We start from the raw sequence: 27,682 nt of genomic DNA, 5'->3' as shown, positions 1-27,682 counted from the left end.
TAATTTCAAGCATGTGCTTACATGTTTTGCTGAATCATGGACTATTCTGGGGGTAAGCCAGGGTCACAGATACCTCACTTTTGTGAGCATCATATTTTAAAAACTCCACACACACACAATTAAAAACAAACAAGGAAATTCCTTTATGTTGAAAAAGGAAAATTAGAGGCGCTGCTAAAGTCTGAAATCATATCATCATCAATACTATGCTTAAAGATAATTTGATGTAAATGTTAAAATACTGTAGAATGTACTTGAAGCGTTTCAGCTTTGAAATAAGTCATGACAACCTTACGGACTTGGAACAGCTTCCCATCACCACATAGCTCACAAAAACGGGGAAGTAGCATATGTTCAACAGTAGTTTTGCTCAGCATAGAAGCCATTTTACAAATTATCTATAACACAGAAGGGGTGGGGGAGACATTCACATAACAGTCACTGAGCACGTTTAGTTCAAGTTTTTTTCTATGAAAAGAATAGTTTTGAAAGCATGAATTAAAATATATACCTTAAAATATAAATATTATATTATTTAAATGTATATCCTATTTTTAACTTTCCTCTCTGTTATTTGAATATTTTCATTAACTTGTTTAGGAAGCCCACTTGCAAGGAGTTATTAAACTGCAAAATTAATTTGACATTCTTATGTGCTTGCGACCAAGTATAACATTTCTGCATTAGAGAACTGAGATTTTATTTTGTTAATTGAACAGGATGACTTACAGAAAATCAACAATTTATACTTAGTTTGAGAACTCTTGAATTAAACCATGTCATAATGTTAATTACACTTAAATATTTGTGATAGCAATGTTGAGGGCCTGTACAAGGACTCATTTTCCATTGTGAAGGTACTGTTCAAAACCACAATACTGAAAACACTGTAGCACAAGCTCCACTTTAAGAATACAAGTAGTCTCTGTAGCTTCAATAGGCCTGCTCAAGTGTTTAAAGGTAAGCATGTACACAGCTCTTTGCAGGATCTGCACCTAAACTGAAAACAACATACCACTAAAGGTGCTAACAGATCTGTGAGTAGTGATAGAAATGTAGCCGTGTTAGTCTGGTGTAGCTGAAACAAAATACAGGACTATGTAGCACTTTAAAGACTAACAAGATGGTTTATTAGATGATGAGCTTTCGTGGGCCAGACCCACTTCCTCAGATCAAATAGTGGAAGAAAATAGTCACAACCATATATACCAAAGGATACAATTAAAAAAAAGTGAACACATATGAAAAGGACAAATCAAATTTCAGAACAGAAGGAGGATGCGGGGGGGGGGGGGGGGGGGGAGAGGTAAATGTCTGTGAGATAATGATATTAGAGGTGATAATTGGGGAGGCTATCTTTGTAATGGGTAAGATAGCCAGAGTCTTTGTTGAGCCTCTCCCCCCCCTCCCCCCCGCGTAGAGTGTCAAATTTTAGCATGAATGACAGTTCAGAGGATTCCCTTTCAAGTGCAGATTTAAAAGGCTGTGAGTGGTATCCTTCCTGTCTTAGCATCTATCTATTTACTTTGATCTACTTAGGTTTAGGTACTCATTCTCCAAATTCTTGATGATGCTCTGTCTCACACACACCCTTCCTTTTTTCTTTTTCTCCCCCCTCTCCTATTTATTTCGAGTTTTCATATCCCCTACTCATAACTGCAGTCATCTGAAGAAGTGGGCTGTGCCCCCGGAAGCTCATGATACCATCTACATGTTTGGTTAGTCTTTAAAGTGCTACCAGACTATTTGTTGTTTTTTTAAGTTTATCCTGTACAGACTAACTCGGCTACCCCCTGAAGCTTTTAAAGAATTGTCAGTGCTTCAAAAATACAAATGGTATTCAGATGTCATGTTGAAGGTCTTCCAGATCAATAACCAACTCCCAAACAAGGAAGACGAATTTAGCTGGTAAAACTATTTTACAGGTCAAATGTCAGAGGTCATTGATGAAGACAAATCTGGATTTTTTGTAAATTAATATAATCTGTTTTTTCCATCAAGACGCTTGACACCAAAGACTTTAATCATCCAAGCTCTTTATTAAAGTTAACCATAACCAGAGTAGAAATATGAACACTTTAGAAAGAAATCACTGGGGAAAATGATGACATTTGCAGTAACTTAAGGGTTACTGCCAAGTATTTTTATTTTATTGCTTTCAGTTTCTAGCATACTTTTAACACCTTGAAAATATAAACTCTGATTCCGATATTTTTCCAAATATGGAGAATATTGATTTTTCCTTTGGAACTTAATTGTAATTAACATAGCTTTTGTTGCTTATTTCCTTGTGTGTGCATCAACACTATCTGATGTCAGCATTACCCTGGGATTGTGAATTAACTGATGATGCAGTCAGAGGACACAAGTTGATACCAGGATTCTTAATACAGCATTATATACCAAGAAATTTAAATACAGAAAAAAATATCCCTTTCTTATAGAATCACTACTAGTTTCCTTAGACAGTTAAGCCAACTACATTATAACTTTTATATAAATAATTTTGAAGTTGTGCCATTTGACAGTGTTTTTTATGGTATTTTCATAAAACAGTGAGGGGAGGAAAGGTACAATTTATATTTTAGAGTGTGCCTGTCTGATTATCCATCTGCATGTCCGTTTGTTCAAGAATGCCTCCTAAATGGTAAGAGCTAGTGCCACCAAATTCAGTATATGGCTTCTTAGGGGCGTGGCTAATGGGGCACCACCAAAAATTATACAAATCTGCCATCCCTGCCGGCCCCGGGAGGAGGAGTGCGTTGGCTGCTGGTTTTTTTCTCAATCAAAAAAATTTCTGGGGCCCTGCACCTTCCTGGTGCCTCCCCCTTCCCTTACTGCCCCTGCCCCCTTTTTCCCTGATGCCCTCCCCCTCACCGCTCTCTGCTCCGTTCCCCTCCTGCTCCTCTGTGCCCTCACACATGACTTGCTCTATCCCCACCTTTCTCATGCCCACCCCTTCTTTCAAGCTTGCTCCCAGCACCTTCCCCTCCCCCCTCTAGCCTCCAATTACCTTCTCCTCTCCTCATCACCCTGTCCCCCCTCCCACTGACACCTTCCCTCCTGCCCTTTTCCTCATTGTCTGCACTTGGCCCCCTGGCATTTGTCTCTCCTCCACCCTGTCTCTTGTTGCCTTCCTGTTTCTTCCCCCCCCCCCCTGCACAAGCCCCTTCCTCTCCCACCCCTCCTCCCTCTCCCTCCGCACAAGCCCCTTCCTCTCCCAATGCCTCCCCCTAGTTTTCCCACTCCCCTACCTTCTGCCTTCCACTTTGCGGGGCCGGAGTCTGCGCTCGGGCCCCGGACTTCAAACCCAGAGCTAGGCCACGCGGCGCCATGCAGCAACGAGAAGTTTTAAAGTACCGGGTCATGACGTGACGTGACGTCACACCCGGGCATCTTCCCCGCCCACCTGCAAACACGCGCATGGCGGCAGCACACACCAACGAGGGGGAGACACACTGAGAGCTGCGCACGTCAGGGACGGTCCAGGGCTGAGGGGGACGCTCTGGGGGCGGGGTGGGAGGACGCGCTGGGGGGCTGGCAGGTGGGGGCCGGGGACCACTCCAGGCAGAGCCGGGGAAGAGACCCAGCTCCACATATTGCTGGAGCAGTGCCCCCGGCTCTGGATATTAACTCACCGCCCATGGCGCCTGGCACACTTCTGGGTTCAGGGCGCGGGGCCCCTTTAGGCGCGGGGCCCCATTCGGGGGAATCGGGTGAATCAGCCTAAGGAAGGCCCTGACCGGAAGCCCTGGGAAAAAAACTTCTTTCCATAACATGCAAAGGGAGGAGCTGCTATTCCAAGGGATGCTATGTGATATGAGAGTGGCCACTGGGGGCAGGGAGCCTGCAGGAGAGCTATCCTAGACAGTGGCCACTGAAGGCAGCGGTACCACCAAAGGAGTGGCCAGCAGGGCTGGGGTTCTGCCAGCTTGCCTGCCAGTATACAGAGTAAGTAGTCCCCCACACCAAACCCTTTCCTCCCTTTGTGTCCTTAGGCTGCAGTGTTGAAGAGGGAGGGGACTCCTGATGGGCTGGGGGGAGCCTAGAGGGAGAGAGAGAACAGGCCCCTAGCAGGCTGGGGAGGAGGGGAAGAGAACAAGACCCAGCTAGGGAGGGACCCTCTGCCCTGAGCCTCTCCTCATCTCCAGCCCTCACTCTCGCACACATACCCTCAGCCTGCAACCGTCTGCAACCGTCTGCTAGTTGCTGCATATATAGTCGAAACACAAAGTCAGCTTTAATCTAACCAGCTTAGACACCAACTGCAGTGAAGCTGCAAGAGCACAGGCTGTACAAGCCCAGACTAGACCCTGAGTACGTAGTCAGACAGTTAGCCCATGCTGACTGTGCGTCCACAGCTTTATTACTATTGGTACCTGAGCTAGCTAAATTAAAGCTAGCTCTGTTACACCTACATGTGCTGCAATAACACCTCTAACTGCAGTGTAAACACATCATTAGGCTAGAAGAAAGAGTGTAATTTCCCTGCTCACTTACATATACTTGCACTAGCTCTCATCAAGCTCTGAATATAAATAGCAGTGACACCAAAGTAGCACAAGTAATGCCTGTTGTGGCACAGCTTAGCTGTGCTGCCTATTGTACCACTGGTTTCAGGCAGATTTATATTCTGCATAGCTAAATCATACCTCTACTACTGTTACCCATGCTACCACGGCTACACCGCTATGAGCTAACATGAATATTAGTATGCAAACCAGAGGGTCACTCCCCTAGTTCATAGTGTAGATGTAGCCTGACAGGGTCTCAAGTGGAAAAGCTTGTCAAAACCTTAATGATGCCTATTCTTGAAAATGACTTAGGAAAATAAGATTTGGAAGGTCTGACTAACTGCATGACTGAAAACTATACAAGATGATGGCATTTACAAGCAGTGTTCCCACTAATCTTTTCCATCCATGTGTAGAATAATGTTATGCGCACTAAAGTATGTGTGAATGTATACCACCAGCAAAAAAAAAAAAAAATCTAGCTATGGGCATGCTGCTAATCAGCAGGTTGGCATATGACTCTTTTCTGAGTAGCCACACAAGCACACAGTTACAGGGATCACCTTGTACAAGCACATACACACACAAAGATTTTTCCAACAAGAGTTATTATAAATAACAGTCTCAAAAGCAGGGGAGTCCAAAGGATTCCTCAAACAGTTCGTTGATGCAGGATTCAGAATTTTCTTCTGTCTGACCACAAATACAGGGCTCAGAAAATTTACTAGTTGAAAATTATTTGAATTGGTTTACAAAATGCTTCTATCTTTGGCAGACTAAAAAACCTTACTGTGACATTGTTGTCATTTCCATCTTGCTTTCTTCACCACTTCAGCTTTAGATGGTAATCTCTTATGAGCTAGATGAGGTTCCTTGTAAGAGATCCAAATTAGCTTTTAAGAACCCAAACCCGCTTCGATTCAAGCTAATGCCACAACTCACATTAACGACAATGATGCAAGTTTAAAGGACCCAATTCTACAAGTTACTAATAACCCCATAAGTTCAAACCAGAATGGCTAACCACATTTGAAGCTGACATTCCCATTTTATAGAGGATTTTAACATTAGTTTCTAGCTTCTCAAAATAATGGCCAATAAAACCGAGATGCAAGATGGAAATAAGAATTTTAAGGATATTTTCCGTTATATAAGGCTTTAATTCTATCCCAGAAGGCTGACAAAAGAGGACTTTGATCTATTCATATTCCTTGATCTAAAAATGTTTTATCGGCATTGGCCAAAGCTGGAAGATAGCAAATTCCATAATTCACAATAGCATAATTCTCATTCACAAGTTTTCATATACTGAGACACTGGAAAGGGAACGGGAGATCAGCCAGTCCTTTACAGAACAATTTCTTGTAACTGGACAACTGAGAAATAGGTAACTGACACTACAGAACTAAAACAAACCTTCCTGTTAACTAGTTTACTTAATTAGCAAGTTAAAAGTTTGAATATAAAGTCCATCTCTCACAGCCTTCCACTGATCAATTTATACACCTTCTTTTTTAAAATGTCCAAAGGGGGAGGGGGAATACAATTTTAAAATAAAAATCTTCTGCTGCTACTTACATTCACTGCTTCCACTTTGTACTCATCATCACTGTCTGGAGCAGAGAGGTCCAACAGAATTGGGCACACCTTATTTTCTATATCATTTTGAGCAATGAGATCTTGTTCTATCAGTATCAGCAGTGCTTCCTGACTTGCTTTTCTAACCTAGTAATACACAAAACAAAAGAATAAAAACAATACACCATAAATGCACTATTTTATGAGAATCATAAAAGTGAAGTTAATACCTGTTCTTACTGAACAGAGTGCAAAAAGTCAAGTGAACTGTTATAAGTTAATCAGTTGTGATAAACCTAAGATATTCTTAGTTATAAACATAAAAACTAGAAAGTCTCAGAGGGGTAACCATGTTAGTTTGTAACTAAAATACTTTAAAAAGAACAATGGTCCTGTAGCACCTTAGGGTGAGTCTACACATCAGGGCTTAACTCGAAATAAGCTACGCAAATTGAGCTACGTCAAATTTGGGAGAATCTACACAGCACTTACTTCAAAATAGAGCACTCTTCCTCCAACTTCCCTTACTCCTCATACAATGACGATTACAGGAGTAAGAGGAGTAAGAAGAGTAAGAAGTCCTCCAGTTTGACAGTATTTTGACATTTCAAAATAACTACATGCGGTGTAGACACAGACTCAGTTATTTTGAAATAGCGCTAGTAATTTTGAAATAATGTTGCTGTGTAGACGTACCCTTAGAGATTAACCAAAAAATATTTAGATGGTATCATAAGCTTTCATGGGCACAATCCACTTTGTCATCTGAAGACCGAGTTTTTATAAAACAGCAATGAGGATTTTAAGCAGGCTTTCAATCCAACTTTGGTTACTAGCCTAATGGTTGGAGCCATGGACTGGGACTCAGGAGACTTGGATTCTATTCCTGACTTTGTCATTGCTGGGTGACCCTAGGAAAATCATTTCTAGTCTCTAAGCCTCTATTAGCCCACCTGTAAAATGGGAATAATGATTCAGGTGTCCTTTGTAAAGTGTTTTTTAGATCTACATTCAAAGTCTTATATAAGACCTAAGTATTGTTATTACTAACATATTAATGTATGCCTACTGTGAAAGGTCCACAATTGAATTACCTATACAACTTTTCAGTCTGAGATTTCCTACCTGGTTATTAGGGTCTGTAAGGTATCTCACTACAATGGGCATAAGGTAGTCAGAAAATGCTGTTGGGAAGTTTGGTCGACTTTCTTGAAGAAAAATGGCAATGGGAGGTATTTGTTCCATCAGTTCCGTCCGTACAGTAGGCTCTGGGCAGCATAGAGAAAGTCAAAATGGCTTCAGTAAGTTTAAAGTTAGAACCAGATGCTATTTATTGAATGTATTTCCACTTGTGAAACTATGAAAAACAAATACAAAATAATCTGTTTTTAAAAATGTCACCATGTAAAATATCTGTGTAAAGATGAGCTGAGAAATCAGACAGTCTCAATTATAACCTCCCATCAGCCCAATAGTCGTATTTTTAAACAAATGGATAGCTATCTTCCTTGACAATCTGGACCTTTTTGTGCATAATAACTAATTTCATTACAGCTTTTGTGTACTAATACTTCATTTTCTATGAGCCAAAGCATGCAGGAGTAGCTAGTAGTGAGAAAGAAAAGGGTTACATATATTTTTCACACAGTTTTCCTTTCTTTTGATAAGGTTCATTGGATTTTTTTTTTCATCTTTTGAAAAGCATCCTGTGCATCAGAGGTGGGCATAAACCAGACCATGGCCCAGATCCAGTCTGCCAGGGTTAATCCCTGGTGGCCCCCTGCTTTACTGCTCACCATTGCCGTACATTCTCAGGTATAATTTAATAATAAAAATAATGATCACTTATCATCTGCAAAGTACCATACACACATTAAAAGTCACAACACAACTGGAATGTAGAAAAGCACTTAGATGTTTTCTACATTTTATCACCAGTGTCCCAGACAGAATACATCCCAATATTTGGGAACCTGTGCTTTACTTTCTGACTATAGATATGTGAAGGGGCAACATTTTTAGTCTCCTTACAGAGAGATAGAGGAAGTAATCAATTACTAATTAATAGTTTAACTTTGCCTCCCTGTTAATCATATAGTTACCAATAAGATAACTAAAATGAAGATAATTTCTTTTAACACTTTCTAATTATTAAAAGACATACCTAAAAGAAATAAACAGAAAAATATCACAGAAACAAAACTTTAAACCATTAACTAGTACAATTGTCAACTCAGCACAGTTACAAAAAAAAAAATCACATACAAAAGTGATCATATTCCATATACATAAATTACATGCAACCAAAAAACAATCCCAAAACAAAATGGTAACAGAGTTAAAGTAGCAAATTTAAACCCTCCAAAAATGCAGATACAAAATTCTTCAGTCCATGTTAACTTGCGCACAATAATATATACAGTACAAGCAAAGTGTGGGTGGGCACCTATATTTTTACCCTAACTACTGTAATCCTGAGTGCCTACAGTTAGGCACATATATTTAGTGGCCTTGGTTTTTAGAGGTGCTAAAAACCTGCTCTTTCTGCCAAATTTTAAGTACTCATTGCTAACTTAAATGATGGAATATAGATTTATGGGCAGGATTCTCCAAGGAACCTAAGAAAGTGAAGCACCCAACTCCCACTGGGTTGTAATGGGATCTGGGTATGTAAACTCTTCTAGTACTTTAGAAAATACTACACTTGGTGACTAAGTAGGCAACAGATTGGAAATTTTTGGTGTAAAAGTGTCTAAGTTTCTACTGTTTCTAAGTCAGGAGCAGACTTTAAGACACAGCGCATAGAGCAGTATGCAAAAATACACAAAAGCTAGCATTCCAATCTCTATTGCAGTTAATCATTTCCAGAGAAGAATTGCCCAGTGGCTAAGACACTGGATTATGACTTGGGAAATCTTGGTCGAGTCCAAGCTGTGCCCAAGGCTTCCTCTGTGACCTTGGCCAAGTCATTTAGCTTCTCTAGGTATCAGTTCCCAAGTTGCAATATGGTGATAATCCACACTTCTTTACCTTATGCGATAAATACATTAAAGACTGTGAAACATTCAGGGCTCATCTAGACTACGCTAAAGGGTCGAAAGAGCAGAGCTTTCAAAAGTGAAAGTAGTCAAGATGCGTTTTTCTTCAGCAACCCCCACCCCTTTTTCCAAAAAACTGCTTTTCCTCAAGCATAGTCTAGGTGAGCCCTCTGACTGTTCGGATGTCAATAAGATACTTGCTTAATGTACCTTATGTGTGTTTTGCTCAATCTACCCTGTGCTTTAAACACATTCACATTTCTTCTTCCTCCTCTTCTTCTCAAGAATCAGACAAAGATATAGTCCAGAATAAGTATATTTCTAAACTAAAGGTACATCTACACTTGCTCCCTTGTTCGAGCTAGGGATGCAAACGTAGCCGACTGAAATTGCTAACGAAGCGGGGATTTAAATTTAAACTAACAATTCAAACCAAGGGGTTTGATTCGAACTAATGTGTCGCGGAGCACACTTCCTGGTTCAAATCAGCTGTTAAGCGGAAAAACGTGCAGGCTAGATTATGCTAATGAAGCGCAGGATATTTAAATCCCCGCTTCGTTAGCAATTTTGTTCAGCTACATTTGCATCCCTAGCTAAAACTAGGGAGCAAGTGTAGACGTACCCTAAGAGAAGATAAGAGTTCATTGATAACCCCAGCTACTGAAACATTGATACTAAAAATAACCCCCAGCTACTGAAAATAAAAGAAGGTCACAATATGTTCCAGATACATAGACCTGTCCCTCCTGCTCAATGAACACTTACATAGTATTTGTCAAGCCAACCCATGTAGTAGCAAGTAAATCAAGTACTAAATAAGGAGTTTTTTTAAAATTAAGAAACTGAGTCTCAAACCTGCATCTTCGGACAATCTGACCACTATCTCCATTACCGTCAAGAAATCTTCTTCATTATTACTGAAATCTCGAAAAACATCAAGTAGACCTCTGGCAATAATCTGTCTGTGAAGGGATAACATAATGTGCACTTTAACATCCTGCTGACATCGAGGTCAAGGGGGAGATTGGAAAAAAATTGAGAAGAATATCATAAAAATGCAAGGCAAGAAGGGATCTCAAAAGGACATTTATTCCAGCCTCCTGCATTGAGGCAGGGCCATTATTTATTTATAAATTATCACTAACAAGCCTTTATCTAGCCTGTTCTTAAACATTTCTAAGATGAAGATTCCACAATTTCCCTTGGAAGCTTATTACAGTGCTTAGCAATCCTAGAGTTAGAAAGTCTTTCCTAATATCTAACTATCTGTACTGGACAGGGAGAACAACTGGTCACTGTCCTCTTTATAACAGCCTTTAATATATTTGAAGATTTAACAGGTCCTCCCCTTAGTCATTCTTTTCTCTAAATGTTCCCAGTTTGCTTTTGCTTTGCTTCATAGGTCAGGTTTTCTAAATATTAACTCTTCTGGCCTCTCTCCAATTTGATCACATCTTTCTTCAAGTGTGGAGCCCAGAACTGGATACAATAATCAAGCTGAGGCCTCCAGTGTCAAGTACAGTAGGACAATTACCTCCTATGGTCTTACATATACTCCAGAATGGCAATAGCCTTTTTTGAAAATTCATCATATTGTTGGTTCACATTCACTTTGTGGTCCACTATAACTCCCAAATCCTTTCCAACAATGCTTCCTTCTAACCAGTTATTCCCCATTTTGTACCTTTGTCTTTGATTTTTCCTTCCTAAATGCAGCATTTTGCTTTTGTCATTACTGAATAACACATTAAAAGAACAGCTAAAATTCTTTTTAAAACTTCAGGCATACAGAACAGAATATATCACAAACCAAGTGCAGCACTGTGGCACTTGGATTAGGGATGTGAACGACTAGTCGACTATTTGATAAGCAAATGCCTGACCCTGGGCTACCGGCGGCATGTCAAAGCGGCAGTGCCGCATGGAGCCCTGGGTCAGCTGGGGAGTCCGCAGCTGACTCCAGGCTCCACACGGCGCTGCCACTTTGAAACACCGTGGGGAGTACAGGGCCAGCGGGGGACTCCCTAGGGCTGTTGCTACACTGCAAAGGCAGAGGGGCCCTATTGACTAATTGAATAGTCGATGCAAATTGCTAATTAGTTTAGTTCCGATTAATTACTCAAAATGTAACATCTCTAATTTAGGGGGCCTTTTAAGGTGACCAAAACTGAAAATCAGGCCCTTGTAGAAATAATGTACAATAAAAATCCTGTTTCTACTGCAATAAAAACTTTACTAAATGTTCATTTAAAAATGCACAAGAGGAATAACAACAAAATATTTTATTCTTAATTTAAAATCCACATTTAAGATTCAGAATAAAAAATAATAATTAAAAAACAATGGGGAATAAAATCACAATGTAGAAATTTCTAGCTTTGTCTTTAGACTATTAGTTTAATACTCATGTCCTTACCGATTAAATATATTCTCACTAAAGGCATATTTTTCCAAACGAGCAAGTGGAGTCAAGTTATCCTGTCCTGGAATATCCAAGAATGCAGTTATCCTCATGCTATCACAATCTGGTCCATAGTCTTCAAATCCAACTTTAAAAAACAAACAAAAAAACAAAAAAACAAAAAACATGTCAGCAAAAGAAAAAGATCTGAGCATTAAATACATCTCTTTGATAGCATCCCTTGTAGAACTTTCTACGTCACAGAACCACCTGTAAACACAATCCTTAGAAAGGCTCAGACAGAATTCAACTCTTCACTTACAGAGGTTAGTAGCCAGACCCCTATGTACTTCAACAACTAAGCTTTTAAGAATGAATCCAGAAGTGAAGTCAGTCTGATTGAAGTAAACGAGAATTAACAATGGCTGCAAGAGAGACATAATTTGTCCTTTATACATAATATAAGCTGAGATTTCCAAAGCTACTTTGACACATATTTCCCAGTGCAATTAATGAGAGCTGTATATCTAACTCCTGTTGATGGCTTTGAAAGTATCGGCCCTACCTGATCTTTATTTGGAAAATGTAAAACTTCTTCCTATAAGTGAAGCTCCTACTTGAGGCTTAGCCTACGCTATGAAGTTTTGCCAAAATATTTGTCAGTTAGGATTGGCGCCGGTGGGGGAGTGGGGGAGGAAATCATGCACACCCAACCAACGTAACTATGTCAGAAATCCCAGGTGTATACTCAAACAATATCACCAGAAGAGTGCTTTGGAACACAAAGTCATTCAGGAAGATAGTACAACTATACTCACAGAGCTGCATTTGCTGATATACACTGAATATCCACTAGGGGGCTTTGCTGGAGTAACTATGCCAGCAAAATGCTGTTGTGTAGACACACCCAAAAATTCAAGTTACATAATCTTTTAAAGACAGCAATTCCCCCAAAATATTACACAATTACATCCAGAATCAATTTCTATATACATTTTTATTTTTGGAAACAGGGCTGCCTTAAAGCTCTCAAAGCTCTCAATATTTGTGTGTTCTCCAGAGTACTAATAAGGTTAAATATCTTATCTAAGAGATTTGTCTTCACTGGTCACTAATAATTCCTTAGATTATTAAAAATGAAAAAAATGATATTACTTTTTCACAGTTTCTGCTGTTTGCTTACATTTTGCCCTTCAGTTTCAGGAAAGAAGACTATTCAGTTTCACTTTCAGATTCTCATGCTCAGTACTACAGAATTTATATCCCAAACCCTGTAAGTGAATGTTTAAATTCAAACAAAAATTCTTCTCATTTTTCTTTAAGCCATGAAGATATTTATATTAATACTAGGTTTTATAATGCTTTAAAAACACATTTAAGAATAAAAACTTGATTTTATCTTAGAAAAATAAATTGTTTAAATTTTAACCTAGTGTTGACATTTTAAGGATTCATATCAGAACCCAGCAAACTGTTCTGGTCTTCTGTGAAGAAATAATTTTATTGGGGAGTGCATATTCCACTTCTATAAAAATACTGCTGATTTGATTGTGGCACCGGAGGCAAAAATCAGCTATTGGCGGGAAGATAGGAATCTTAAAAAATTATCCTAAATCATTCAATATGTGGCATAATTCTTAAAGCTGTAGCTCTAGGAACCATGCAATTAGTTCATTACCTGATTAGTTTTTTTTTAAAAGGTCAACAGTTTTCCCCAAATATACCCTTAATGTGATCTTATGACTCTAAATGTATTTAATTTCTCTACCACATCTATATGTTTTGTTAGTCTATAAAGTGCTACTAGGCCATTTGTTGTTTTTTTAATTTATCCTGTACAGACTAACTTGGCTACCCCTTGAAGCCTCTGAAACCAATAATAGTGTTAGATTGAGAGTGCAGTGCAGGTAAATATTGGACTGACATGGGTATATTTTTGGAGTATCAATCAGCAAATATTAAAACCTTGAACGTGTGATGCCAATATCTGGTTTTAGAGTAATATGAAATTAAAAAACAAGATGTGAAGTCACTATGAAATGCCATACTTGCTTTTTACTCTTCACCCTCCCCCCATATGTATCTTAAACAAAAGGTTTCTTTCCTTCCCTCCAAACTTCAGAGAGGCGTCCATCAGTAATAACAGGGAATATTTGTGTACTACTGAAAGGGATTGATGCCCCTCTAGTATCATCATTATAAACGAGGGCTCTTGAGGCAAACTTCCTGTCAAGAGATAAAATTAAACAAACAAAAAAAAAAGGTTGGTTTCTGACACAGGATGTCCTACTGTAGGGTCAAATTCTGCCTCTAGATATGCATATAGCTAATTTACTTCAAAGGGAATGGTGCACACACACTTGATAACTGAAACTATAGTCTCTAAAAAAATAGAAAGCTATCTGGCCTCTTCAACTGCAATATTAAATGTCATAAGAAACTATTTGAACAAGAGTATATAGCATAAGAGCTGAATCATGCACACAAAGCAAAGCCGAAGAAAACTGGAATTAACGTGAAGGTCCAATTTTTCTTGTGCACATTCAACTACCACAACCACATAATTACACAAATTAGGCATGCTTATATTTTTTTTTGAGGGAGGGAGGGGGAAGAGTCATAGTGTTTTAAATAATGGTCTGAATATTTTTTCTGTTGATATTTTAGATCAAACTACTAAACTATCTTTTATAGATATGACATTTGAGGGGACAGTATGACACACAGAGATACAAAACTATACACAGGCGTCCTATAGCCTGGAAATTATAATTTACTTCCATTTAACTAGCCATTACTGCTTCTAGTAGTTAGCATTACTAAATTTTAGCAAAACCAGCCTACAGATAAGTGTACTTGAATAGGTTTATGATTTGTATCTGTATTAAATAAAACATTACTCAGATCCAAAAAGCATTGACAAATGGTGAAACTGACGGTCCAAAACCTGTGCGGCAAGTATCAGATCAGTTTAACATCAGTAGATGTGTCATTCTCAATCAGACTAGCACTCCATCACATCTGATATCCTAACTGGCAGTAGCCAAACCCTGATGCTTCAAAGGAAGCTGATGCCATCACTAAAAGCTCTGAATAAGTTAAGTGTGATGTATAAGGTTCTTGGAGTTCCTTTCTGACTCTCTGAAGCAATCAGTTTAAATACTGAAGCATGAAATTTGATTACCCTTGTATGATCTAAGTAGTACTGATAATAAAGTTTTTTTAAAAGCATCCAGACATATTAAACATGCTTCTAGAGCAGTGAATTCTTTAAACTACATATTGCGTGAAGTAATATTTATTTTAATCCATACTACATTTATAAGCCATTAATTTTATCAAGTGTTCCTTTGTTCTTGTATTAGGAAACAGCATTAAAACGAAAAGAAATGATCTGTTGCTACCATTCCCTTTACAGCACAGTAATTACTCATTTAACATGTGTCCACTTAACACGTTTTCGCAGTAGCATAATTTGTTTTTAGGGAACTTTTTCGAATAACACGACCGTCCCTGAAATAACACGAAAATAATCAAGTGGCGGACTACTTTGTACGGTGGTATAAGTTGATGAAAACAGTGGTATTACACATGAGCAGATGAACACATGTGGTCACAGCACTCCTCCACTCACTCACGTGTTTATCTTCGTGTTTTAACAAACCGCGGCGACTTGTGTTGCTAGATATCTTGTGTTGCTAGATATCTAATGTTGACGTTGACGACCAAGCATCAACAAAAAAATGACTTTGCCACCACCACCTGAAATGCAACCCTCACATTTTCCATTATTTTTAATGGGAAAATTGACCCCGCATAGAACGTTTTCGCTTAGCACGAACATTTTCAGAAACGCATCTATAGTGTTAAATGAGGAATTACTGTATTAGAGTATTGCAGGAGAATTCCCTACAATTCTGATTGCAATGCATAAACAAACCAATGATCATGGTTCTATGTTTTAAAGTAATACCAGAGTGAGGCACGATCCTGTCAACATTTATGCATATACTTCACTTTACTACCTTGAGTAGTTCCACTAATTAAGCACATTTTTAATGCTGGTAATTTGAGTAAGGTGAGTAAAGTGCTGGCAGGATCAGGGTCCCTAAAGAGCAGCTACAGAACACACCACTTTCTACACTGGTGGCTTCTTGCGCTAGACCATCTTGTGCAAGGGTTCTTGGGCAATAAGTCTTGCACAAGAAAACGTCCACACTGCCATATGCACGCTGTGCTTTTGCGCAACAGCTCCCATGGCAGTGTGGACGCTCTCTTGCGCAAGAAAACTCTGATGGCCATTTTAGCCATAGGGCTTTCTTGCGCAAGAAATCCCTGCCGAGTGTCCACACTGCCCTCTTGCGCAAGAGCTCCTGCACAAGAGGGCTTACACCTGATAAAAAAAAGAGCATAACTCTTGCGCAAGGAGCCCTCTCTTACCACGCCGTACTGTAAATTTCCTTGTGCAAGAGCGGGCGGGCAGTGTGGACGCTCTGCAGATTCTTGCGCAAGAATGGCTGTACTTGTGCAAGAAGCCGCGAGTGTAGACATAGCCTGGGTATATATTTAGTGTAAAGACTCAAAATAGTCCTGCATCTCAATTCATATAAAATAAATTCCACCCTAGCTCTATCTTCACTAAACTACTCTAGACCATTTTAATACCAACTCTCTTTCCTAAACTGAGGAAACCAAAAGTGCACATAGCACTCTAGATGTTATAAGCATATGTAAAAGAAAATACAGAAAATCATGATTATTTCTAATGCACTCAATGTGCTTTCAAAATTGCTGCCACAGAGAGTTTATACTTCCATTAAACTATCAACTGAGATGCCTAGCATATTTTCCCACTTAGCAGATCAAATGGACAAGTTCAGAATCCCTCGGTGTATAAGAAATTTAACTAGTGTAGCCAAATGTGCACTATTGAAATTGAATTTAATATATCGTATGACCCAGTCCCAAAGGTACTTAAATTTCATAGCCTGACATAGGTATTAATATTCAGACAATTTAATGACATCAGCAAATGCCACCATCTCTTTGTCCATTTCCTGCACCCAATCACTAATAAATATATTAAAACCAATACTTACCCCTGTGGGTATTAGTCTCCCAAAAGTAGGAGACTACTCAGTTTTTAAATCCACCTACTCAGTTTTTAAATCCACCATAAATAATAATTTCTTAACCATAATTTCCCATAGTCTTACAAAAGGAATTTTAAAAAAACACCCCACAGAATAAGATTTATTTACTATTTTATTAATCTTCTTAAAGAACTGTATACAGGTTTGACAGCTTTTGCAGTGGAGAATTAAAGAGTCAGATTGGTTTGACCCTCAATATTTATTCAAGTGCAATATCACATTATCCACAATTAGTTTCTCATTCAGCTCCCCTGAGTTGAGGATATATTTCCCCTTCCATAACTCCAAGGATCTCATCTAGCTCTTTTGTTTGATTATTTTAATAAAATTAATTGTATCATATTACATGAATATCTCCATTATTTAATGCTTTCTTTCCTTCAGACATCTTGGATCTAGTTTTAGTTATTTACTTCAATGAGTTGCTTAAAAATGTCCTATATCTTTTTCCTTGGTGTGTGTCCACACTGCAGCTCAGAGCATGTTTTCCAATGCAGATAAACACCCGCTAGCTCTGCTCAAGCCACTGAGCTAAAAATAGCAGTGGTCATAGGGGCAAAGGCAGTAGCTCAGGCTAGCCATACAAGTACATACCAAGAGGGTTGAGCAGGTTCATAAGCAGATGGCCAAGCCTCCACCTGTTCTACCATGCTATTTTTAGCACAGTACCTCCAGCAAAGTCCCCTCTACCTGCAGTGTAAAGAAAGCTCCCAATTGTGATGTAGGCATACGCTTTCAGGTTAATCACAGCCCTGATCTAGACTGGGACCTTTTGTAATAATAATAATAATAAAAAAAACCTGTCAAGACCATGCACACTGAGCTCTCAGATTTTCCATCGTAATTCTAGATGTTCTTTCACAGTGACTAGGAACAGTTCATATTCTATATTTTTAGTTCAAGATGTAGTACAGTAGTTCAAAACAAAACAGGTGTCATTAATGACACTTCAAGTCAGACTTTTTTCTCTCTCTGTCCATGCCACAGTAACGATAAATCAACATGCTGCATTAGATCTGTTGATATTGATACATACAAATTGATGTAAAACAGACATATACAAAGCACACTTTTTCCCATTATTAGATAACTATTCTAAATTCAAAATTGTAAAATGATAAAAAAATCCCCAGAAAAACTTGGGTTTCATCCCCTTCCTCCAAAAGCCAGAAGGCTGGCTTACAATCATAAATCTATTTTAGTCAAGTTACCAGGACAAATTACACTTTTGTTGATAGCATTGGCAAAAAAGCCAAGGACTGACTGGCCATGGAGAATATACTGCCGTCTCACCCCTACAGATGGTCCCCTCCAAGTCAGTCAAGGCACATTGGCTGGACACTGTGGGAGATTTGGACTATTGTTTGTAACATGCTTGTACTGAAAATAGAAGAGTTCAGGTGGCATCTTTCATTTTTTTCAATTGAAGGGGGGAGAAGGGAAAGAATTAGCTGGCAAGAAGCAAACTAAACTGTTTTCGTATTGGATTATAAGGGTTTACTTTTAAAAAATTTGGCAGAGAAAAGCAAAACAGAACAGATTTTCAATTCTACTAATGAGTTTATACTGCAGATCCAGCTGCTTTGGCTCCCCTTGTTATTAATGAATTTAAAGGTGGGATGTACTGAACTTTGAAGCTTCTTTCAAATCAAGTGTGGGTATACACAAGTGTATTAGCCAGTATGCTCCCTATTTAAATCCCCTGCTCAACAAAAGTACTTGGTGTTGTTTGAGGTCATGACACAGAGTTAAGCAAGCAATGTCTTTAAAACCAATATCCCAGAGATAAATGTATGAACTGAAGTAGGAAACGCAAGCATAAGCCTGAAAAACCAGACCTCCCAAATTTCAACACTTTAAAGGGTGATGCCATATAATTTTCAACTACTTTTTATTCAACTTTTATACTCCAGTTTCTGAACTACCATTTCCTTTCTTCCTCTTCCCTCAAAAAATCAGGATTGTCTAAAGCAGCAACATAGAACTGGTCCATCACAAGCAACAACTTCAAAAACATTCACAATTATTTTCAAATGATAAACACAAATTGTCATCCAAAATGCCAATTAGTACCTCACTGGGATCCCTAGAGCCAGGACTCCAGCCCAACCCAAATATTATCTACACTGCAATTTTATAACCCTGCTGCTTGAGCACCCTTTTCCCTAAATCTGAATTAGCTAACAATCCTACCACTGTGTTTTATTGCAATATAAACACATTTTAGGACTCTGTGGCCCTCAAGCCACTAAACATAAATGTCCTCAAGACATATATGTCCTCAACTTTAAGTCTGTGAGTTTTTTTATTGAGTTCAATGGAGTTTCTGATATGCACATCCCTTTGCTGGATTGGGACCTGAGACTCCAATCCTTCAACAATGCTTTTATATAGGCACAAGGATCTGGGGTGGGGAGTTGCAAACAATTTGGAGGGAGATTTTAAATGTCACATTGAAGCCTTCCATAAAAATTTGCCATTATTAGAGAAAAGGTTTTTAAAAGCAGACTCCAAATTAATCCATCTTTAAAGTTTCCATCCAAACAAATCAGTGGCAGTTCTGGAAGGTCATGCAATCATATTTTTAAAAAAAGTCACGGAGGAAGATGCTAAAGAGAGAATGTATGAGATCTTCAACATCAATTAGACAAGACAGACCTCAGTAGGACTGAGAAAATTTGTAGACAACAGGTTCAGGCAAAGAGTTTTAACAGGTTGAAGATGAATCCCCTAAAATCCTTCACAAGCCCTTGAAACTATGAGGCTAGATCACAGAAAGTGTTGTCTTATTCCATATCTCTGTAACTCCACAATGCAAAAGATACACAAAACAAATAACCACCTTTTTAAAAAAACTGTTGTGGTGTGTGTTTCAATTCATCATTTAAAAATCTCACTCATTCAGATTATCACAACAAGAAGTCCTTGTCTTAGGCCAACCACTAGAAATGTCCTTCGCAAGCAACAGAATATCAACTTTATAAACCTGACATGAAGAAAAGCTTTTCTCTCACACCAACATGGTCCAGTAAAAATATTACATTGCCCACTTTCTCAACTTTATAAACACAGACCTGAATGTAGGTTCCTCCACTGCCAATTATACCCATCAGTTTTTAAAAGTATTATTTCTGCATCATCCAACTATGTGGTGTGCTAGTCTTTTTGCTAAGCAGGAAATACCTTGTATCTTCCGTGTATGATGAATGATTGACATTTGGGATTACAATTAGAGATGCAAGAATTAATTTTAAAATGTGGAAACGTCCCTCAAAGTATCATAGCTTATGACCGTTCTGAAACAACTTGTCCCCTTTTTCCTCATTATGCAGGTCTCCATCCTGCAAATCCAATTATGACAGGCCTTCTTCCTTTAGGGTTAGTTCTCTCCCTTCTATACCCTCAGCTGTCTGCTGTATGGTTTAGGAAGATATTTAAAATAAAAACAACCTATCGTTTTATAAAGACATGTATGTGGAGCCACCAACCTCTTTCCCGTCTTACATTAAGGGTTTTACTGGGTCATTTTAAAAACAATCAAATCACAACTGTTGGGTGGGATGAGGGGGTCCCAAAAATTTAGCTTAAAGCCCCAAATTTACCCCATTAGAGTCTCCACTCTACCAGCAGCATTTTGAAAATTCAAAGCCATCATTTGGGGAAGGGGGTAACCCAAAGCCCACTCTGATCTTTCACTTAGCATAAAATGAGGCTCACAGGTCTCTTTCTTTGACCCTCATGTGGGAGAAGGTGTGGGGAGGAAGACGGGAGGGGGGGAGGGAATGCACACAGGAGCACAAGTCAAAACAAAAAAGTAAAAACAGTTACTCACAATCATCTAAGTCATCCTGCAAATCCACAAAATACAAAGGGATCCCTACAAACAAAAACAAGAGAGAGAGAGAGACACGGGGGGTTGGTTTCACACGGCTCGCTGGAGAGCGGCGAGACAGAGCACGACAGAGCCACGCACGAGCGGACAGGGCGCTTTGGCCTCGGCCCCCCGCGCACCCCAACACACACGCACACCCCCACACGGAGCAGGACGGAGAGGAGCGAGAGCCGCTTACCAGCCATCTTGGAATGGACATGGGAACCCGGGGAGGGGGGCAGAGGGCGGAGCCGTCTGCGCTGCCTGACCCCGGCTGAACCCTTACCCCCCACACTCCCAATGTAATACAAAATGCTGCCCGGGGGGGGGACAGCTGCCCCCCTAGGCGCTCAGCTGCCCTCAGGGGACCCAGAAAAATTACAGCCTTGCAAAAAGTGTGCCCCTGAAGGAAGGGGGGGTGGTCAGGTGACTCCAATGGGCTGCCCAAGATGGCGTCTGGTGTGTGGCGCCTGAGAAGAGGCGGCTACCTGTAAGCTGTGCTTGGAGGGGAGTTGGCCGGCCGTCTTTGTCTCCTCTGGAGAGCTCGCTGCCCGGGAGGCCTCCTCGGCGGGTGTGCTCAGGGTGGGGCTATGGTGGTGCTGAGCTGCGCTTCTGGTTCTCTTTAAGGCAACAGCCTCCCTGGCCATGGCTCTGAGGGAGCTGAAAGTTTGCTTGCTGGGGGTAAGTGACCTTCCTGGGTGTACCTGGGCTGAAAGGGAAGGGGTGTCTGCTGGAGAGTCCTCCCTCTCCCCGGTGGTCTTGATGAACAGGAGGCAAGGACGGGGAGGGGAGATTTCTCTGCCTGCCTGCTGGAGGGATTTGGTCGTGAGAGCCCTTACAGGCGGGGGGAGGGCTCTAAAGGTGTTCTCCCGTGGAGGGAGGTTATTTTTGATCTTTTCCAGTGTGTTGATTTCGGTAGCATCTGTCCCTGAGACGCCAGAGCAGCTAGCAAAGCCTTTCTGGCTAGGAAGAATGTTCGTTGTCCGTGTTTGAGACACGCAGAAACACAGCCCTTTTTTTTTCCAAGGCGCTTCTATTAAAAATGATCCTGTGTTGAAATTGCTCTGCTCCCATACACCTCTTACGCTGCCTAAGGCTTTGATCATGTGGGTAATATTTAGCTCTGGCACTTATGTAGCTGGATATCAGACCCGTAGTGCCATTTTTCAGGCATCAAAATCGCTCCCCAAACACTAGATAATGGATGAAGACTTAAAAACAAACGTGGGTCTGACTTTATAGCTTGTGTAGAAACCAAATCCAGCTGAAATCAATTGAAGCTTTTCCTGGATTCACTCTACTTGAACGGAATTTGACAGGTCAAACCATGTATTTCCTGGTTCTAAATAATCATGTATCTTCTCCCTGGAAAATGTGTATATAGTCTTTTTATATCTGGTATTGGGGGTCAGGGTGTAGTTTGCATTACTGCTTACTAAATAGGTTATCCTTTGTTTACATCAAACTTTACCTGTGAAATCTTTGTGGAGTGGGAGAAGCAGGAGGAAGAGACACTTCCCCTTCTAAACACCTCATCTCAGAAACTTATTTACTTGCATTCCCCCTTTCTCTTCTTTGTAACTTGTATTGTTGTCTGTTAAATACACTATTTTTGTCACATATATTTTAGTATTTTTTTAATTCCCTTCTCCTCTCCCAATCAAGAGGATCAGTACAAACTTATCTCTTTTTCTGAAGAAGTGGGTTGTACCCATGAAAGCTTATCTATATGTTTTATTAGTCTTTAAGGTGCTGCTAGACTATTTGTCGTTTTTCCAGTTACAGACTAACTCGGCTACCCTTCTGAAGCTTTACATTTTGTACTAATTAATACTGTAATCCTGACTGCAAACACTGCAAAAAATGTTTAAATGAAAGCAAGCTTGTTATAGTCAAACATTTCTCAACATTAGGTTTGGTAAACTATCTTTCTCAAAAGGTTAAATTTGGGGGTGTACATTACTTGATTCTGTAAGCTGAAGATTTTAAAGTAGTTCAGCTATGTTAACTACATTGCCATCTGAAATGTGTTTAAAAGGCATGTGAGCAATCAGACATCTTAACTTAGTGCTGCAAGAAGATGCAACTTGAAGCATGCCTTTTGTTTCTTTAAAGCTTGAGCTGTCCCAGTTATTACTCAACGCACACACAACCTGGTATTCAATTTCTGAGGGTGCTTGGAACTATTTTAAACCTTGGTTTGTCACCTTTTGAAGTAATTTTCCTCCTCCTTTGCTCCATCTGCAGCTGTGAGATAAAAAATATGTTCGTTTCAGGTATGTCACAGAAGATGTTTAAGGTCTTTCATTAAATAGGGTGAGACTCAATGACTCAGAGGCTGAAATATTTCTAATGCTTGCAATAGTGTGACACCCTTGCTCTGCCTGTATGTATTAATTACTTTATTCAGCTACACATGTACACTTTAACAGTTGAAGCAGCAGCTCTTTTTCCCCTGGACAAACATCCCTAATTCTGTTTCAAGAGACAGACATTATAACTTTTTGTTATCTTATACAAAATTATGAAAGTATCGGTTTTGGAAGACTGTATCTTTTACAGAGCTACCTCCTATTTTCAACATAATTATTTTGTGGCCCTTTATTTTTTTCAATTTTTCTGCACTGAAATATTTGTTATTATTAAGACCCTGATCCTAAAAGAAGTTCCCCTTATCTGGACCCCTGTTGACTTCAGTGATGTTCTTTAAGGGAACTTGGCTCATTCTTTCCATAAGGAACTTGTTGCAGGATTGCTGTCTATACATGCCCAAGTGTTTATTGTGGCCAAATTCTCACTGGTGTAACCGCTCCTTTCTTTTTTCTTTTTTTTTTCAGGACACTGGTGTAGGCAAATCAAGTATTGTGTGGCGATTTGTAGAAGACAGCTTTGACCCTAACATCAACCCGACCATAGGGTAAGAAGTATAAAATTTATTTGAATTATAACAAAGCTAGAGGAACAATATCCTTTAATCTCTAAGGCTATGTCTACACTCGCGGCTTCTTGGGTGAGTAATATGCAAATGAGGCTAAGCGTGGAATATTGCAGAGCCTCATTTGCATACCTAATGAGCCACCATTTTTTTCAGAAGAGGCTCTTGCTCAAGAAGGAGCATCTACACTGCCCCTTCTTGTGCAAGGAAAACCCTCTCGCGCAATGCCGTTCTTCCTGAAAAGTAATAGGTGTAACAGCATTGCGCAAGTGGGTTTTTCTTGTGCAAGAAGGGGCAGTGTAGATGCTCCTTCTTGCGCAAGAGCCTCTTCTGAAATAAAAGTGGCTCATTAGGTATGCAAATGAAGCTTGGCGATATTCCACGCTTAGCCTCATTTGCATATTACTCGCGCAAGAAGCCGCGAGTGTAAACATACTTTATACAGAGTAGGAGAAGTTGGGTAAAGTGGCTAAATCTATCCAAATTATATTTCAAAACAAGACAAAAACTTGTACTAAATGCTGAAGTGAGGGTTAGGAACTCCTGAATTAAGTCTTTGCACTGCCACTGACTTGAGGTGAAGCCTTAAGTCAATCAGTTGGGACTTGACTTTCAAAATTGCATGTAGTGTAAACTGCATGCAAATCACCAATTACATACATAACCCTCGATTTGTATACACAGATACATGATTCTGAATACTCAGTACAACTAATGCACGTGGAAATAATGTAGTTTTGAAAATCTTTCCCTTAAGTGTCTGAAAGTGTCACTGTAATGACTGATCTTTAAGGCTAAGGTTTTGTCATGGACATTTTTAGCAAAAGTGACAGGTCACAGGCAATAAAAGAAAAATTCACTGAAGACTGTGACCTCCCCCTGACTATTTTTACTAAAAAATCCATGATTATAAAATAGGAAAGGGCTGGATATCTGCAGGGTACCTGGGAGCTCTGGGACCCCCTCTGCCAGTGGGGTTTTTTCTTGCTCGCTCCTGGTTGGCAAGGGTACCTCACAGCTCTCTGCTGCTACTGTGGTAGGTGATGTGATCCTGTATCTCCCAACTGTGGGGGATGAAGTCACAGATTCTGTGGCCTCCATGACAAAATCATAGTCTTACTGATATTTCTAAATACCCTTAAAGATTGAAATATTGTGTTAATATTCTGGATTCCTGCAGTTTCAGTTTTTGTGTTGTAGAGGTTTACAATCTTGTCCTGTTTTGTATTAGTAATCTTAAAAAAAATCCTGTTAGGATTTCTGGATTATGAACAAGCAAGTACATTCTGCTGTTCGTGCACGCTTCCGTAACTGTTTCTCATGGATCAACAGAAGATCATAAATCTTGGTCCACTTTATACTGAGGCATCGTTCTTCGTTCTTCAAACTTCACAAATAACTGAGTACAGTAATAATCAGGCTGCTTGAGATTTTAAACTAATGTAAAAACAAAGATGCCTAGATTTTTCTAGAGTGGTTTAAATATTAACAATGATAAATACTTTTATCAACAGTAGCCTTTTTCTCTTTCCCAGTTCTTGTTTCATTAATTAGATTAAAATAAAATGCATATGCCCTTAACAAAATGGGTAAATACAAGAACACTTCCTCATAAAGATCAAAAGTGTTTCTTTATTTCTTTGAGAGATCTAATTTTCCTTTTTTATGTTTTAATTATGGTACAGAAATTTGGATTAAAGACATTGATACTCTTTAGAAATCCTGTTATTTTATTAAAAGCTATATGTAAGAACAGACATGTAGATCATTTGAGGTCAAAACTTAAGGGCTGAAAGTTCTTATCTGTTTGTTTAATCTGCAGCAGAGGTTCTTCACATAGTGGCTGTGAGCTTTCTGCCCTTTTTATGTTACAGGCAGTCCCCAAGTTACGCGGATCTGACTTATGTCGGATCCGCAGTTACGAACGGGGCTTTTCTCGCCCCGGAGGATGGGAGCGGCGGGACGCCCAGATGCGCCGCGGTCTGCCGCCCCCGTCCTCCGGGGCGAGAAAAGCTGCTCCCCGTCTCCCTGGTCTGCAGGGAGATGGGGAGCAAAGCCTTGGAGCACGCCAGCAGTGGGACAGCCGCGGTGCGCTTGGGCTGTCCTGCTGCGGGCGTGCTCCGCGGCTTTGCTCCCCGTCTCCCAGGTCAGCAGACCAGGGAGACGGAGCAAAGCCGTGGAGGACTTGGGCGGTCCCGCCACCCCCCGTCTCCCTGGTCTGCTGGGGGGGGGGGGGAGTGCAGCTAGTGCCCCCCCCCCCCAGCAGACCAGGCTTTTCTTGCCTACCCGTGGGGTAGAGCAGCTGGGGGCTGCCGGGTTGGTCCCGCAGCACCGCTCCGGACCAACCCGGCAGCACCCCAGCTGCTGGGTTGCTCCAGTAGGGCCGAGGAGCCGCGCTACTGGAGCAACCCAGCAGCACCCCAGCTGCTCTGCCCCAGGCATCCCCAAGTCAGCCGCTGCTGAAACTGACCAGCGGCTGACTACAGGAAGCCCCAGGCAGAGTTGCTCTGCCCCAGGCTTCCTGGAATCAGCCGCTGATCAGTTTCAGCAGCAGCTGACTTGGGGACGCCTGGGTTTCTTAAGTTGAATCTGTATGTAAGTCAGAACTGGCGTCCAGATTCAGCCGCGGTTGAAACTGATCAGTTTCAGCAGCGGCTGATGCCAGTTCCGACTTACATACAGATTCAACTTAAGAACAAACCTACAGTCCCTATCTTGTACGTAACCCGGGGACTGCCTGTACAATGGAAGCAAGGGAAGTCCTAGCTAGATATGCAGTGGGGGAAAGAGGTTAATGGGAAAGCTGTGTTGGTATGAAAAAAATCGAGAGTGATTATCTATAGCTTTATTCATTATGGGCCAGATATTTAAAGGTGTACAGATGCTTATTTGAATCTCCAGGCACCTGAAAACTTGTAAACATCTGCTCCTGCTTATTATTTGGACTGATAAGCTATACAACCATCTGATGAATTCAACGAAGATCCCGATCCTGCCACTAGATCCATGCACTGCATGCAATCACTAAGTAATCTAGTAGGATGTAATAATCTAGTAGGCTACAGCCCTACCTATCCTGTATCACATTCAGCCATGCTAGTTCCAACAAGATAATCCAATGGTTGAATAAGATCAGTTAATGGATGAAAACTAGCTGGTCAAAGAGAACCTATCTGGTTCAAGTTCATGTTGAAGATTAGAGTTTGCAGCCAAGATGCAGTCTCCTTTAGCTGAGGATACATGCTTACGGTTGTTCAATTCAGTCCATAGTTTAGGAGTGCTCAGGGTGGCCTTTCTGTCCCTAAGCGCTTACACAGCAGCATCTGCAAGAAATACTTGCTATTATCTCCATTTGGCCAGTATGCTCTCTTCCATCCTGCTATATTATAACCAAAATCAGGACATCCAGGCCTTTGCCACATCCCACCTAGACTGTAGCAATATAATATACCTTACCTAGGCATGAAATCATCAGCTCTTGGTAACTCTTAAGTAGAACAGAACACTGGAACAAATCTCCTCAGCAACATGAGCTACCGAGAGTGCACCATGTTGTTTGTTTTTGTACTGTGTCAGGTTGTTCCCACTAGAATATTGAATCATGTTCAGTACATTCAATAGATATTGTGGGTCCAGACCAATAGATTGCTTAAAGTTCCAGGATGAAGGTGGGGCTGACAATTCTGCTTCTTGGCCACATGAAATTTTCTACCATATGATAAAGCTCATCTGTGCAGGAGGCAAAGCTTTCTCATAGGTCACTTTCAAACTCTGGAATTAACTCCTAGAAGAACTTTGGACCATCACAGACCTTGCCACCTTTTCCTCCAAGGGCAAGGTTCTTTGACCTTGCTTTCTCTGCAGTGAATGCAAAGCAACACATACATCCTAAAAAAACTTACAAAACCATTAACAGTGCTACACTGTGCGTACAGTTCTCCCCCTCATGATAGGATATGAGAGACTGACTCAACATAATGGATGTTAATTACATCACTTAATGTACTACTTGAAGGTGCTCTGATACTGTGGTGATAGAGTGATTGGACCTCTCTAGTTCAGCACCCTTGGAACCTGACCAGTGTTGAAACAGAGAATTTGCTGAACCATAGGAGATGTCTAACACATTACCAATGCTTCTACTGCTTATTGGGCTCTTAGAAGACATTTAAGGATAATTAGAATTAAATAT

General features: G+C 40.3%; 2 protein-coding genes across 5 annotated transcripts in view; one reads left to right on the top strand and one right to left on the bottom strand.

Moving 5' to 3' along the window:
• The window catches only part of LOC102461321 (serine/threonine-protein phosphatase 4 regulatory subunit 1), a 46,110-nt gene extending 24,929 nt beyond the window's left edge, over positions 1-21,181 (bottom strand). The window contains exons 1-7 of one of the 3 annotated variants that reach the window (XM_075901137.2): positions 21,044-21,181; positions 20,517-20,561; positions 11,547-11,679; positions 9,986-10,092; positions 7,218-7,360; positions 6,093-6,239; positions 291-398 (exon numbers count right to left, since the gene is read on the bottom strand). In XM_075901137.2, the coding sequence (XP_075757252.2) occupies positions 291-398; positions 6,093-6,239; positions 7,218-7,360; positions 9,986-10,092; positions 11,547-11,644 (603 nt within the window). In that variant the 5' untranslated portion in view covers positions 11,645-11,679; positions 20,517-20,561; positions 21,044-21,181. Of the gene's footprint in view, positions 1-290; positions 399-6,092; positions 6,240-7,217; positions 7,361-9,985; positions 10,093-11,546; positions 11,680-20,516; positions 20,562-20,754; positions 20,913-21,043 lie in introns of those variants that run through there. The other 2 variants (XM_006125334.5, XM_006125335.5) reach the window with 2 other exon arrangements.
• Positions 21,098-27,682, top strand: part of RAB22A (RAB22A, member RAS oncogene family) — a 33,017-nt gene continuing 26,432 nt past the window's right edge. For both annotated transcript variants that reach the window (XM_014574722.4, XM_089769662.1), the window contains exons 1-2: positions 21,098-21,236; positions 23,393-23,472. In XM_014574722.4, the coding sequence (XP_014430208.2) occupies positions 21,201-21,236; positions 23,393-23,472 (116 nt within the window). In that variant the 5' untranslated portion in view covers positions 21,098-21,200. The remainder of the gene's footprint in view (positions 21,237-23,392; positions 23,473-27,682) is intronic.

Source organism: Pelodiscus sinensis, chromosome 17, assembly GCF_052426305.1.
Source record: "Pelodiscus sinensis isolate ZL-2025 chromosome 17, ASM5242630v1, whole genome shotgun sequence".
Classification (NCBI taxonomy): Eukaryota; Metazoa; Chordata; order Testudines; family Trionychidae; genus Pelodiscus; species Pelodiscus sinensis.
The sequence above is the reverse complement of the archived record's forward strand: the minus strand, read 5'-3'. Positions and strand labels throughout refer to the sequence as shown.